Here is a 15246-nt window from a genome sequence, read left to right as displayed (position 1 = left end):
ATTACTCGCATCCCCCCTCCAACTAATTCTGAAAAACTACACTCCCCAGTCATGTACTTTCGACTGCACATTCTAAAATCGTTCTTTCATTTAAATGGTTGCAAAGGATGTCATTTCCTATGACTGCTTATACGACATTTTGAATAAAACTGCCGTATTGCCCCCATAACTACATCCGATAGAATGATCTGACCCCCTCCGCCATGCATTTTTAAACGCACCTGAATGAGCACCACCTTAACCATTTGTGTGGTGCTCCTTTCCCTCCTGAAGTCAGACCCATCCCACATCCCTCTGACTCCGACCTCACGTACTATCTTTTCACTCCCAACACTCTTACTGCTCATCCTACGTTACTTTTCTGCAACAACAAAGAAATGTAATATGTAACTTAAAACTTTTTTTTAAATTCCTCCAACCGTACACTAAAAAATGTCTTTAGGCTCCAAATATTAAAATTCTTTTTGGCCCCAATCAAAACTTAAGTAACATCACAAAGTTTGACGATTAAGCTTAAAAGCATAAAACCTTAACATGATGCCTTGAGTAAAGGAGGCTTCACTTAAAACACCAATATTTTGAGTTCAGTGTCCCAAAAGCAATGCACAAGATGACATTCTTCTCTAAAGTAGAAGGCGGGCTGGCTGGGGCAGCAGGAAAAAGACATCCATTGGTATCTTCCCAGGCAGATGGGTTTCTGGAGGCAAACAGAATGTGAGGGTCTGGAAACTGAGCCCCGAAATCAAGCAGGGCCGAGAGGTCCAGGTTATGGGGGCTGTGAGAAACCCAGTGTGGTAGCCTTGAATCAAGACCCCCCAGCAAAGCACAAATGTGGGCCCACCTGCCACATGTGGAAATGTTCTGAAGTTATTAATCAAGCGAACAGGATGTGAGGCAAAATATGTCCCCCATCCTCCTATGTTGACAAATATATCTTCATCATAACAGAATCAGAGAGTATGGTTTATATACGACTGCAAGTTGGCAAAATGCCGAAGATTAATAAATTTAATTATGATGGTGTGTCTGGCTGTTGATGGGCTAGCAATGTTTGGATGAGTAATAAATTAGAGATTTCCATAATTCATAAATCCTTACATATTTATTCCATAAAAATTATTTTCCTTGTCCTTTTTTCAGAAAAAGCATTAACTATCTAGTTAAAAAAAAATCAAGATTTTTCACATAATTTATATTTTGTTCACAGAAATCATCTAAGAGATTAAAAAATAAAATTATATCCAGTCTATACAATTTTAATATTTTCAATCAAAACAGTGTAAATCAAAATGCAGAAATCAAAATTTCAAGTTATCTTATGTGTCCTCAAAAAAGCTACTTTCCCTGTAAATATTCCAAATCATCTATTGAAATTAATAGGAAAATTACAAATTATAATTACTGAATATCAAAATTTTTATCTAAAATATTTCAATAAAATTAAGTATTTTATGTAGTGTTTTGTAAACTTAACCTTTATTAAATGTACTTATAAAAAGTAAAACTATCCACAGTTATAGCATCCAATGTCCTTCCAGTTGTTGATGTAAAAAATCAATGTATGGGGGGAGGCCTGGGTGGCTCGGTCGTTAAGCGTCTGCCTTCGGCTCAGGTCATAAATCCCAAGGTCCTGGGATCGAGCCCCGCATCGGGCTCCCTGCTCAGCGGGAAGCCTGCTTCTCCCTCTGCCCACTCCCCCTGCTTGTGTTCCCTCTCTCGCTGTGTCTCTCTCTGTCAAATAAATAAATAAAATCTTGAAAAAAAATCCATGTATGCTGTCTAGAGCTAAATACACACGTGTGAGAGGACCATGAATTTATGTAGTAAAATTTTTTAATTTCATAAGCAAAATTAAATTTTGTTTAGTACTGTCCAGTATTCCTCAGCTGATGTATAAAAGTGCTACAAAGTCTGCACCAATTACTAAATGCCTCTGGAACCGCACAAAGGAACACCAAAACAAGGAGCAACAACAAAAAGGAGGACACTCGGCACTACTGAAGAGGGAAACTTCGTTAGCAAAAAGTCCTCACTCTGTGCTCCCCACAAGGTTTATCTTTAGTCCTATGCAGCATAATTAACACATGCATTACTTCTCCTTTAGGGCAGTGCCACAACCCACAAAATCCACAGCAATCAGACACAGGCCTTTTTTCTAAGGACATAAAAGATACGCAGAATCCTAGCCCTTGTGCCCAGCCAGTGTTCGTCACAGAGAAAACGCTTAGAATTAAAAGTATCTCCAGGCCCACACTGAGGGCAAGATCCCCCAGTGGCTAAGATGGTTCCGTGTTCTTCAACAAACGCAGTTGTTTTGTACTGGTGACTCGCGGAGTTTCCAGAATGCAGAGCCCAGGCCAGACGCCCCTCTCGTCCTGGTGTCAAGTGTAGCGCGAACAACCAAAGACCCCTGCTGTGCTATCCTGATGTACATGTCTGGCCCTTCTCAGAGCGGAGGACAGGCTATAAAAAATAGATGCAAGCCTTCAAAGAAGCTAAAGCCGTGATCAAGTCACATCACCCACTTATTAAACACATCGTAGAACCCCGTATCCAGAAGAATCTCTGCATGAGCCATACCGCTCGTTAAGTAAGACCAGGGGGCAGGCATTCTCAGAGAATAGCATACAGCTGTGGGAGACACACTCAGCATGGGGGGGGGGGGGTCCTGTCCACCTCTCAGATGAACACAGAGCGCGTGAACCTAGAACAGAGTGCATGACTCTGGAATGGAGGCATGGCCCTAGGAGAGAGTGCATGGTCCTAGAACGGAGTGCATGGCCTTGAAGTGAAGGCATGACCATGGAACAGAGTGCAATGACCCTGAAACAGAGGGTATGGTCCTATAATGAAGGCATGGTCCTGGAACAGAGGCATGGCTCTAGAGCAGAGGCATGACTCTAGAATGGAGGCATGACTCTGGAATTCAGGCACGCTTTGGATGGAGACATAGTTCTAGAATAGAGCCATGGCTCTGGAATGGAGGCATGGCTCTAGAATGGAGGCATGGCCCTGGATGGAGGGCATAGTCCTGGAACAGAAGCATAGCTCTAGAATGGAGGTATGGTTCTAGAATGGAGCCATGACTCTGGAATGGAGGCACGGTTCTAGAATAGAGCCATGGCTCTGGAATGGATGCATGGCCCTGGATGGAGGGCATGGCCCTGGAATGGAGGCACAGCTCTAGAATGGAGGCACAGCTCTGGAATAGAGGCATGGCTGTGAAACAGAGACATGACCCTGGAAACCTGAGGCTTTAATGGGGTGGGGGGTGCTTAACAAGAAGCAGTAGGAAGGCAGAGTCTTGTTCAGGAGCCCAGGGCAGGAAGCGGGGTGGGAGAAGCTCAGCAGTGCAACAGGCTAGAGGACAGTCAAGGGCATGATGGAGGGAGGCAGATGGTGCTAGGGTTCCTGGCTCTGGGCAGGAAAACACAGGCAGGTCAGGCTGGGAACAGCCAGAGGTCCGAGGAGGGCATACTGCCCTACAGGAGCCCCGTGTGCTCCAAGGTGCCTGGAGGCTTCTCCCAGAGGCGCTGCACCGGGGTCACGGGGGGACTTAAAGTGTCCACCGCGCAGACACTGGAGTGGCACAGGAGGCCTGCACTATCTGGGCCCCATCAGAAACAGTCCAGGGCCGGGACTTCAACGGGGGAAGGGGGGACAGAGAAGACAGACCCTGGCGGGGAGATGAAGCACGATCAGTGGCCAACAAGAGGCCACGGAGACCCAAGGAACTAACCCGTGTCCCGCACGGAATCAAACAGGAGCCTGACCTACAGGAGATGTCGCTGGATTAAGCAGCAGGAGAAAGTAAATTAATTCATGATAAACACCAAAAGGGAAAATCTTACGGTGCCGCTTTGTGCTTACAGTTTTTATGGAGTGCAGAAACACCCAAATAGCATCTGATACAATTTACATAATTTTACATAATCTCATGATTACCACTTGGCAAGGAAGCTCCAGACCGAATCTCTTCCATTTATTTGCCTCCAAAAATGACAAGATGGAAAACATTCTGGACAAGGAGCGTTCTACCCTCTTCTTAAAAACCACAAGAAGCCAATTCTACAACTTTTTTTGGTAATGCGTTTCCAATATTTCAAGTCTAAAGATTCGAAAGTCTTATTGACACAACTTAATCAATAAACAAATATTTACTGACCTCCTATTTTCAAAGCATTGATTTCAAAAGTTGGGGGTGGGGAAGGAATTACCCTTACCTTAAAATATACTTCAAGTTGTCTGACCTGGGGACAGCTGACTTACCCTTGCCAAGCCACATTTTTCAAAAGTAAAATAAGAATACTACCAGCCAGTTGACAAGGGTCTTCTTAGGATAGGGTTAAATTTAGTTGGTACATAGCAGGCACACAATAAAAATATTGTGTAGATAAAACTGTTTTTAATTGAGAAGCCATGATGCCAACAGGACAAAATTCATGACTGACTCATTCACTGGGCAAGACGCTGATTAAGGGGACATGGGGTACTATAGTGAGTTTCAAAAAACAAGTACAAACAGGAAGCAGGGATTAGAGAAGAGACTAATTTTTTACTCATAAACAAATAGTTGTTCACCACTACCTATACAAGGTTTTTGATTTATATGGGAACCATTTAGTCTGCTTTTATTTATTTATTTAATTTTTTTTTTTTTTGGTCTTTGTTTTTCCTTCCATGGGCTAAAAACAAAACAAAACAAAACACACACAGTTCTGTAGGCGTCTATTCATAGAGCCTATTTACTTCAGAGCCCTTTTATAAATCTCATTCATTGCTCTTTGGATTCTTATATTCAGAACATCTTCGAGTGGAAGGAAAACTTGGCAATCACCCAGTCCAGTGTGGTGTGTTGTAAGATGGAGCCTCGGAAACCTGAGGTCACACACTCGGAGGGGGCACAAGGACACACGGGGCTGTCCTGGTCCTTGCCTGACACTTAGGGTACATATCAGCCCAGACGCCTCCAGGACCCAAGCAAACAAGAACCAACACACAGGGGACAGAAGACCTGAAAAGCGAGCAGATGACCACCTGAACAGGCAGGGGCTCCACGACATTTAGGACTGTGAATGAAAACAATGGGAATGTATAAGTTCCATTAGTATTGCTAAAATGTCATTTAAATAATAAACTAAGTAATAAACACAACACGATCAAATTCGACCTCTCAGCGTCCGCAGTTAAACAACTGGAAGGTCTGTTTGTCCCATGACTGTGCATCACCTGCCGCGGCCCTTACTTTATACTCAACTACGGTAAAAACAAAATCCCCCCAAACAGTCCTGAGACCAGGCTTCAGAACCTGGCAGCATCTACCCGCATAACATAAGGCCGTGTTCACACTTGCTTCTAACACTTCATGAATAAACATCCCTTTATTCAAATAAATTATATATTAACTAACTCCCGGTAATTTCAATTCAACTTTAGATGGTAAATAGAGTCATTCTGGCAAGACTGCAGAGTTTGCAATTCAAATTACAGAAATTTTAATAATGGGGAAAATAAAAATTAGTAGCATGATTCCTAAGGCACCGTAATTCCAATACTTTTTACTGCAACAGTCGAAAGCGCACATAAATATTTCTCCATTTAGAAGCCGAGGGGTTTTATTTGGACAGGCATCATCACACATACTTACCTGCAATCTCATAGGAGCATTCCTTTCAGGGACTCAGTCGGTACCTGCAAGAGCTCCAAACTCCCCGCCCCAGACGCTGAGAGATAGTGATGCTACTTCTCAATAAGTAACAGTGAAACAGTCACCGGATTAAATGATTTCCTTACATTATCACCATAAACAATAATTATTTGGCAGTTGCCCTTTGCGAGCTTTGCATGTGCTTATGCATAAATCAAGCCTTATTGATTTACTAAGCCAAGACTTATTTTACCTCTAGCTCCCCTAATAAGAACTATAATCCTCCACTGCACTTACTGATGCTTTAATGTAGTATGTCTCTTAATACTTTTAATATGAAAGATTAGTGCCGATTAGCTCATGAGCAGGAACGCTGCTCTTTGGACGGCCAATTGGCCACTGCACCCACGTCTCTCTGAATGTGTCCTTAGTAACGGAGCTCTCTCCTGCTGATCGGAATCACCTCTTAATGAAAGAGGTGGAGCTGCCACCAGGCTGGTTTCCCTCCTCGTAAGGCTTAGCGAAAGAATGACGGCTCACATGAAGTCAAACATTAAATTCACCGCAAACAGCAAGGCAAGAAAATATGGGACCGTGAAGGATGCTACATGGTTGGTAAAACTATCATCTCAAATCCTAAAATGACTGTCTTGGTGCAGGGACTCTGAAAGATGTTAAGACTACTTGGGACAATCCCAAAATGTCCTCCGAGGTCTTGAGCGCTACACAAACCCGGTCTGAGCAGGAGGGGGGTGGCCCTCTGCTTCCTCCGTCTGGTGGGCAAGATCACCTCACACCCTCAGCCCCTTGCTCTGCCCACCCGTACTTTGAAGCCGTCATGCAAAGACTGACTGATTTGGCTACACTTCCACTGACTCTTGCTCTGGGAAGGAGCACTCCCAGTTCTCTGGGCTCCAACAGGGAACCAGAGTCGATGACTCTCAAGATTCTTTATCGAGTGAAATTCTATCCTTTGCAGGTGACAATGGACCCAGGCACTCCCAATAACTTCCCAAGCCTCGTGTGTTCCTCGATCCACTGAAACTTGATCACCCCAAGAGTAACACGGAAACTTCTGTGCTTTGTACAGACCCCTCAGCTGGACTTCCACAGATCCTAGTTCCGAAACCAACTCCACTCCTCATGTATACGTGAGAATACTAGCACCCCTTGCTCCTCCTTTCCTTCGCAAGGACCCCAAACCCACGCATGGCAGACTGGAAAGTTCTTTGGACATTAGACAGTCTCATTTCAGAGATGAGAAAATTGAGAGGAAATTCACCTAGCTAGCTAGACTCATGGCAGAGGCAAGATAAGAACCAGATCTCCTGGCTCCAACCGCCATGTTCCTCCCTTTAAAACAGCCCCCCGATCCCTGAGATTGGTAAGAAAGTCCATCACCATGGAGCACCCCAAACAAAACCATTATGTGTCATGGACTTTAACTTGTGTTAATATCCTGTGATATCCTTTCAAGTTTAACCATGACAAAGACTGACCGGGTACAGCTGCAGAATTTCCAACGTTAGCTCTCTGAGACAGAAAACCGCACAAACAAGAATCCCTATTCAAAAACAGATTCCCCAATTCCCTGCGGGACAACTGCCGCCCCTGGCTACAAAGCAATAATTATCCTGTACTACAGCAATCAATAAAACCTTTGGCCCCCACGAACCTGCGATTTCCTGACTTTGTTCTCTGCGCTAAAGATTTCCAAGTCATATTGATTACCTACTGCATTTTTTTTCAAGTTCTTTAAAACGAGCAATAAAGAAACTCTCCAATTAGCATAACTTGTTATTGTCTGAGCGGGCTTCAAATTTTTCCGTCACATTAATGCTGCCCCCCTTTATGGGGTGTTCCCATTTTTCACAGGGAATTTGTCATTTTAAGTGTGTCTCTGTCTTGCCTAATAGCGCAAAGTCAGTAGGAAACAAATTTGATGTTGCTTCTGGAACTGTGACTGCTGCCACATTTTTCATCCAAGCGAGAAAGAAGAATTGATTAATAAACTATGCCCTCTCTCTCAAAGCAGCATAGATTTCTACCAAAGGAACCCATTAGCTCCGAGAGTGTTAAAATTCAGCACTCTCGAACTTGTCTCTGAAACGATTCACCAGAGAATCTATTACAAAGTGAAACCATCGTGCAGCCTTTCCAAGGGCATTTAGCTGCCAACGTGTCAGACTTGGGAGAGTGAGTCGTGAATGAGATAAGCAAGGACAAGCGAGAAGGCGGGGAGGCAGCCCGAGGACCCGCCCGAGGGGGGTGTAGGCACTACTACGTGGCCGTCGTGTGCGGAGCTGGGCGAGCGGGAAGATTTCTCGTTCTCCGAGTAGCACCGATATTTTCCCACTATTCCATCAGCACAAATCATCCATCCAGACTGGTTTACTTCATGAGAGGACAGAGACTGCAAAGAAATTAAATAATCGTACATGACACTGTACTGTCTCACCTTGGTGGCTGTTTTCAATCAAAGCAGATGGAATATTATTCAGTCTTAAAAAAGAAGGGACCCCTATCTACATGACTCACAAAAATTAACTCAAAATGAACTAAAGACCTCAATGTAAGACCAGAAACCATAAGACTCCTACAAGAAAACACAGGAAAAAAAAGGTCCTTGACATCGGTCTTGGTGATGATCTTTTGGGACATGAGACCTAAAGCACAAGCGATAAAATAAAAAATAAGTAAATGGGACGACAACCAGCTAAAAAGGCTTCTGCACAGCAAAGAAAACCATTAACAAAATGAAAAGACAACCTACAGAATGGGAAAAAAATATTTGCAACCATGGATCTGACAGGGAGTTAATATCCAAAATATATACAGAACTCATACAATTCAATAGCTTAAAAAAGATCCAATTTAAAAATGGGCAGAAGGGGCACCTGGGTGGCTCAGTCAGTTAAGAGTCTGCCTTCATAAGATGTCCATCAACAGATGAATGGATAAAGAAGTGGTATATATACACAATGGAATATTATGCAGCCATCAAAAGGAATGAGATCTTGCCATTTGCAACGACGTGGATGGAACTGGAGGGTGTTATGCTGAGCGAAATAAGTCAATCAGAGAAAGACACGTATCATATGACCTCACTGATATGAGGAATTCTTAATCTCAGGAAACAAACTGAGGGTTGCTGGAGTGGTGGGGGGTGGGAGGGATGGGGTGGCTGGGTGATGGACATTGGGGAGGGTATGTGCTATGGTGAGCGCCGTGAATTGTGCAAGACTGTTGAATCACAGATCCGTACTTCTGAAACAAATAATGCAATATATGTTAAGAAAAAAGAAGAAGAAGATAGCAGGAGGGGAAGAATGAAGGGGAGTAAGTCGGAGGGGGAGACGAACCATGAGAGACGATGGACTCTGAAAAACAAACTGAGGGTTCTAGAGGGGAGGGGGTGGGGGGATGGGTTAGCCTGGTGATGGGTATTAAAGAGGGCACGTTCTGCGTGGAGCACTGGGTGTTATGCACAAACAATGAATCATGGAACACTACATCCAAAACTAATGATGTAATGTATGGTGATTAACATAACAATAAAAAATTAAAAAAAAAAAAAAGAGCTTGCCTTCAGGTCAGATCATGATCCGGGAGTCCCCGGATCTCTGCGCAGGGAGGGAGTCTGCTTCTCCCTCTCCCTCTGCCCCTCCCCCACTTGTGCTCCTGCTCTCTCTCTCTCTCTCTCATATAAATAAATAAAGTCTTTATAAAAAAATGGGCAGAAGCTTCACCCATTTCCCTTCACGTATTCGGTGAAGGCAAGTGAGAGGCCCAGGTTTCCAGTTCTGGGATGGAAGAGGCAGCACGCAGAATCCGTGATATTGTAACAAGCTCCACTTGTGGTGGGGACAGCATAAGATACAGAGAAGCTGAATCACGGTGTTAATACTCCTGAGACTAATGTAACATGTGTGTCAATGACACTTCAATAAAAAGAAAAAGAAAAACTGAAAAGCAGCTCTGAAGAGACATTTTTCCAAAGAGCACATCCGGGTACTTCTCCGCATCACAGAGCATCAGGAAAATGCAAATCAAAACCACCAGGAGGCATCACCTCCCACCTGTGGAACGGCTATCAGCCAGACAAAGGGTGACACACTGGCAACGATGAGGAGAATGGGGAACCCTCACGCTCTGTTGGTGGGAATGCCAATCGGTACAGCCTCTCTGAAAAATAGTACAGAGATTCCTCAAAAAAATTAAAAATAGAACTACCCTATGATCCAGGAATTCTGTGACTGGCTATCTACCCAAAGGAAAACACCATGTCACAGAGGTATCTGCACCCCCATGTTCCCAGCGGCATTATTTTCAACGTCCAAGACACGGAAACAACCTTAATGTTCACCGTATGTATAGACAACGGAATATTCTTCAGCCATAAGAAAACGAGGAAATCCTACCATTTGCAACAACACAGACAGCCCCCGAGCCATTATGTTAAGTGAAATAAGTCAGACAGACAAAGACAAACACTGTACCATCTAATTCTATGTGGACTCAAAAGGAAAAAAAAAAACAAAAAACAAAGAAACAAAAACCCTCATACTAAAGGAGATGAGATGTGCGGTCACTAGAGGCCGTGCATGGGGGGGTAAGGGAACTGGATAAAGGAGGTCGAGAGGGACAAATGTCCAGTTATGATCGTACAGGGGACAGAAGGCACAACGTGAGGACTCCAGCTAACATTGCTTGTGTGGTCTATTTGGACGTTTTAAGACAATCCTGAGAGCGCTCATCACAAGGAAAAAACATTGCTTCTTTTGATCCCTTTTTGTATCTCTGTGCGAGGACAGGTGTTCACCAAACTCACACACTGCCGTAGCTTCATTCTATCTCAATAAAATTGAAAGGAAAAGGGCGCCTGGGTGGCTCAGTTGGTTAAGCGACTGCCTTCGGCTCAGGTCATGATCCTGGAGTCCCGGGATCGAGTCCCGCATCGGGCTCCCTGCTCAGCGGGGAGTCTGCTTCTCCCTCTGACCCTCTTCCCTCTCGTGCTCTCTATCTCTCATTCTCTCTCTCTCAAATAAATAAATAAAATCTTTAAAAAAAAAATTGAAAGGAAAAAAAGGGAAATCCCAGGACATGCTGCACATGGATGAACCTCGAGGACACGATGCTGAGGGAAAGCAAGCCAGTCACAAAAGCACACATACTGCACGCCTCCAGGAAGGTGAGGAATCGGAAGCGATCAAACCCAGAGAAGCGGGTGGTGCAATGGTGGCTTCCAGGGGAGGGGAAGTGGGGGATTGCTGCTCAGTGGGTACAAAGCTTCAGTTATGCAAGACATGAAAGTTCTAGGGATGGGCTGACACTGTGCTTACAGTTCACAAGTTTCCATGCACTTAAAACTCTGTAAAGAGGATTAAAAAAATAAAAGAAATATAAAAGTGTCACTTACGACAGACCTACAGTGCAGGCCGGGCCCGGGACACGCTGGGGAGAGCTTTACCCAGTTCAGCCCACGATGTGTGCGTGCAGAACTGGGACGGGACACAGAAACACAGGGCGGGCCGGTCACCGCCCACGAGTGCCCCTCCCTCCGCAGAGAGAACAGAAACAAGGCTCACACTGCCCTGACTCAAAGGCCAGGAAGAAAGGCACTACCTGTGGACATAACGGCAGGGATTCCTCTCCTAAGGGAATCTATATAATAAGCAGAGATAATAACCTCCTTCCAGAGCATTCACTCCGTCAATGAGCACTTACTGAGAACTCGCCAGGGACAGGTATTAGCGCTGGGCTACACAAGTGAACAATTTCCCACTGCGGAGCCCACCATTTGGGGTAAAACCACAGAACAGGGACTACAGCTGCACCCTGCACCCACCCACAGCCGAATGCAGAAGCACAGTGCAGTACAGACACCCAGCGGAATAGTATGCAGCCAGGGAAAGTCGTCCTGACCCACAAGCTGAACAACAGGGAGGAGCCTCCAGGACACGATGCAAAGTTCAAGAAGCCAAACGCAAGCAGCCTCCCATTCTGCGATTCCGTGTGTCTCCATAAACGAGGCCGCAGAAACAAAGCAGACCAGCGGCCGCCAGCGCCTAGGGACTGGGAGAACGGAGTGGCGGTCAATGGGCACAGGGTTCCCTTACGGGGTGATGACAATGCTCTGGAATTACGACAATGAAAACAGTTGTGCAGCCTTGTGACTACACCAAAAATCACTGAAGGGCACACTTCCAAGGGATGAATTTTACAGTATGTGTATCGTCACTCAATTTGTTTTCAAGTATCAATAAGTGGGGGCAAGGGGCACAGCTGCAAATGTGATCAACTCCAAGGGCACCAGCGGCTTTGTGAGCAAAGACGGGGTCTGACCTTGGTTGCCTGTGAGCTCACAGCTGGAGGAGGCAGGGGGGCGGGAGGAGGGCCTGCGCATGGGGGAGCACAGGTGCAATGACCCAAAACAGGACTGAAGGGCCCGTCTCTCTTTCTTCTGGGGCACTCAGGGGCCACGATGTCAGCTGAGGCCCAGGCAACGTATTCTGTCCTTATAAACATCACAGAACTACAACTCAAGCTCCATGATCATGGGTCTATAGGGCCATGACCGCCTCTCAGCCGGCTCTCAATTATGCACGACGTGGGGTAGTAGAAAGGCACAGACCATTCCCACCAATCAGAAGAATATATAAGAACTTCAGAAAGAAGACAAAATCCAAAAGTTCCGGGTGAAAGCAACTGCCAATATGGTGGACAAAAAGGACCTCGGAATTCAGCTCTGAAACGTTACCTGTCAAGTGGAAATAAAGATATCAAGTCAAAATTAAAATAGGCAGACAGGTACTATGAAGACATGACACAGGCCTGAGCATCAGCATCCGAAGTCTTCAAGCATCACCGCTGCCGTCACCGCAGAATCGAACACTGAAAACAGGGTGTGAAGATTCAAGTATTTGGAAACGTGGCTTTTCTCACTTACGGGATCAGACGAGCTCCTTCTGGGTTTCTCCAAGTCCGTGCCACTGCAGTTCGAGCCCCATGACTCCCTGGTTCGGGGACTGTCTTGTGCGGCACCCCGGCCTTCCCACCAGAGGCCAGCAGCAGCACCCTCTCTGTTGTAACCCAAAATGCTCCCAGACATGGCTGAGTGTCCCCTGGGGGGTACGGTCACTGTAGGGAACCACTGTTTTCCAGCAACTAAATGGATCTTATCTCTACAAGCTCTGACGATTCCCTCGAGAGTAATGTCATTTCTCCACATCTGTTCCATTTTCTATACGCTTCCCACCCCGACAGTCTCCCCACAAGAAGGCAGATGAAAACTTATCAGAGAAGCCTGTTTTAGGTGCTCTATGTGACTATTCAAAATGCCAGTCTCGGGGCACCTGGGTGGCTCAGCTGGTTAAGCGGCCAACTCTTGGGTTTCGATTCAGGTCACGATCTTGCAGTCATGAGATCGGGCCCAGTGTCAAACTCTGCACTCGGTACAGAGTCTGCTTCAGATTCTCTCTCCCTCTCCCTCCAGCTCATTTTCTCTCTCTAATAAATAAACTCTTAAAAATAAAAAACGCCCAGTCTCTAAAGCAGAAGAAAAGCAACATCATCCATCTCCAAAGGGAACACAAGACTTCAATCATGGGCATCCATCCCTCAGCCCTGCTCTCCTGCCCTCCGCACACCCATCTGAGGACTAGACTCCAAAGCCTTAGTCTCCAGAAGGCCCCGGTGGGCTCAGTGGACAAGTAAAAATGTACCCAGGTCCCCCCACTCTGGAGCCCTCCCGACACTAGAACTCAAGAAACAACCTGCAAAGCACCAGACCTCCCAATAAATCAGTTTTCAAGTCTCTACGAGCATCCTGAACGTTGACCAAGTGTGAATCGAAAGGCTTCGGGATGTGGGCACCTGGCCATCGGGATGCGGGGAGCTTACCGTCCGGGGGCATCAAGGCCTTGTTGTTCTGCGTGCACCAACCCACAGGGTGCAGGTCCGCGATCACCACGTCACACCAGAAGTCGGCCCGGCGGTCCTCACCGTAACCACAGTAACGTAGCAACAGCAGCTGCCCACAGGTGGTGATGACCGTGGCCACCCAGTACGTATCTGGGTTGTTCTTGTTGGCCACCTCCAACTTCATCCCCGGCTGGAAATTGCTCTGAAGGCTGATTTCAACCTTCAAGAAAGAGAAACACGGGGACAATGTCATTATATCGGACACACCCAGAAGAGGACCAGAACTACTGAACACACGGCACTTAAAAATAGTATTCCTCTCACCCTAGAACAGCACTAAGAGAAATACCACGCGAGCCACCCACCAGATGTTGTGTTTACTAGTAGCCATGTGAGAAATTAGAAAGATACAACAGATGAAATTCATTTGAGTAATGTATTTTATCTAACACAATATATCCCAAATATTGTTATTTCAAGATGTAATCAACATGAAAGACACGGAGTTGGTTTACATTGTTCTTTTCCAAGGAAGCCTGCAAAATCCAGCCAGCTTTCGACATTCACACCACGTGTCCATTCGGACGGCAGGCTTCTGAAGTGCTCAGTAGCTCCATGTGTCTAGAGGCCACTGCGCGAATAGCATAGCCTTCGAGAATGCATTTCTTTTTATTTTAAATTAAGGGTTATAGTCTATTAATATGTGCAGCCTGGTGAGCCACAACATTCGAAAGCTCACACATCTGACACCCTCGAGGAGCACATGCTTAAGAGATGTTGGGATTCTACGTGGCTCGTCCAGGGGTCCATGCTACCCTTCCTCTAAACCTGGCACATGGGCCTGGAGAAACTGTGCATCCGGAAAGAAACCACATTGTGGTTGAAAGGGAAGTGGGAGATATGACTGGATCTAAGAGAACAGGGTGGCTCCACATGGAGAAATACTGATAACTTCCTGGTACAGAAAAGAAGGAAAAATCTGTGGATCAGTATCTCTTTCCTAAACCCCCTCAAGGGATCTAGCCAAGTCATCCCAGCATCTTAAGAGGCAAAAGAGCCAAAGGCACGAATAGGCTAGAAAACTGCCCCAGTTTGTTTACCAGACTTGGGCTAAATCTTTGCTTTGGATATCTCAGTGGAAAAAAAAAAAAAAACTGTTTCTCAGAATTAAACTTTCATTTCCAGTAAAGCTATAGTAATGCCTCAGAACTTGGGCCCTGAAAATTTAGTCTTTCCCTTGCTAATGATATATTACCAAAATCTCATACATAAGCAAAAGTCTGATAAATCCTCCATCTTTTATTTCCCGGGACTTGCCCTTCACGGGGCACGCTACGTGCATCGTTCAAAGAAATATTACTGATGAAAATGATTTTCTGGTTTGATCCAAATGTGTTCTGAGTGTTTAGAGTTATTTCTTCTAATTTCACTCATCTGCCCACAGATGGTTGTTAAGACTCTTAGGTGTCCTTCTGAAAGACAAATATCCATTCAAAATAAAAAATATACAGCCACTACCCCTCCTAGATGATATTACTCATCACATGTATTGACCTCGTTTGCTGGCTCTTTATTCCCATCAATCCTACCTGTCTCAGGCTGTGTGCCCTTTGCAGGGCCACGTCTGTCTACTTTGGCTCCGTAGGGTGCAGAATAAGGGTAAGGTGCACACTGTT

The 15246-nt window shown here is 45.4% G+C and overlaps 1 protein-coding gene across 5 annotated transcripts in view; it reads right to left on the bottom strand.

Annotated features, from left to right (window-relative positions):
• The window catches only part of SFMBT2 (Scm like with four mbt domains 2), a 230237-nt gene that overhangs the window by 183805 nt on the left and 31186 nt on the right, over positions 1 to 15246 (bottom strand). For all 5 annotated transcript variants that reach the window (XR_003520061.2, XM_027595002.2, XM_027595005.2 and 2 more), the window contains exon 4: positions 13550 to 13790. Coding sequence is in view for 4 of the 5 variants with exons in the window: in XM_027595002.2 (XP_027450803.2) it covers positions 13550 to 13790 (241 nt within the window). In the remaining variant the exon portion in view is untranslated. The remainder of the gene's footprint in view (positions 1 to 13549; positions 13791 to 15246) is intronic.

Source organism: Zalophus californianus, chromosome 9, assembly GCF_009762305.2.
Source record: "Zalophus californianus isolate mZalCal1 chromosome 9, mZalCal1.pri.v2, whole genome shotgun sequence".
In the NCBI taxonomy this organism is placed as follows: Eukaryota; Metazoa; Chordata; class Mammalia; order Carnivora; family Otariidae; genus Zalophus; species Zalophus californianus.
Note: the sequence above shows the minus strand (reverse complement) of the source record. Positions and strands in the feature narration are given on the sequence as shown.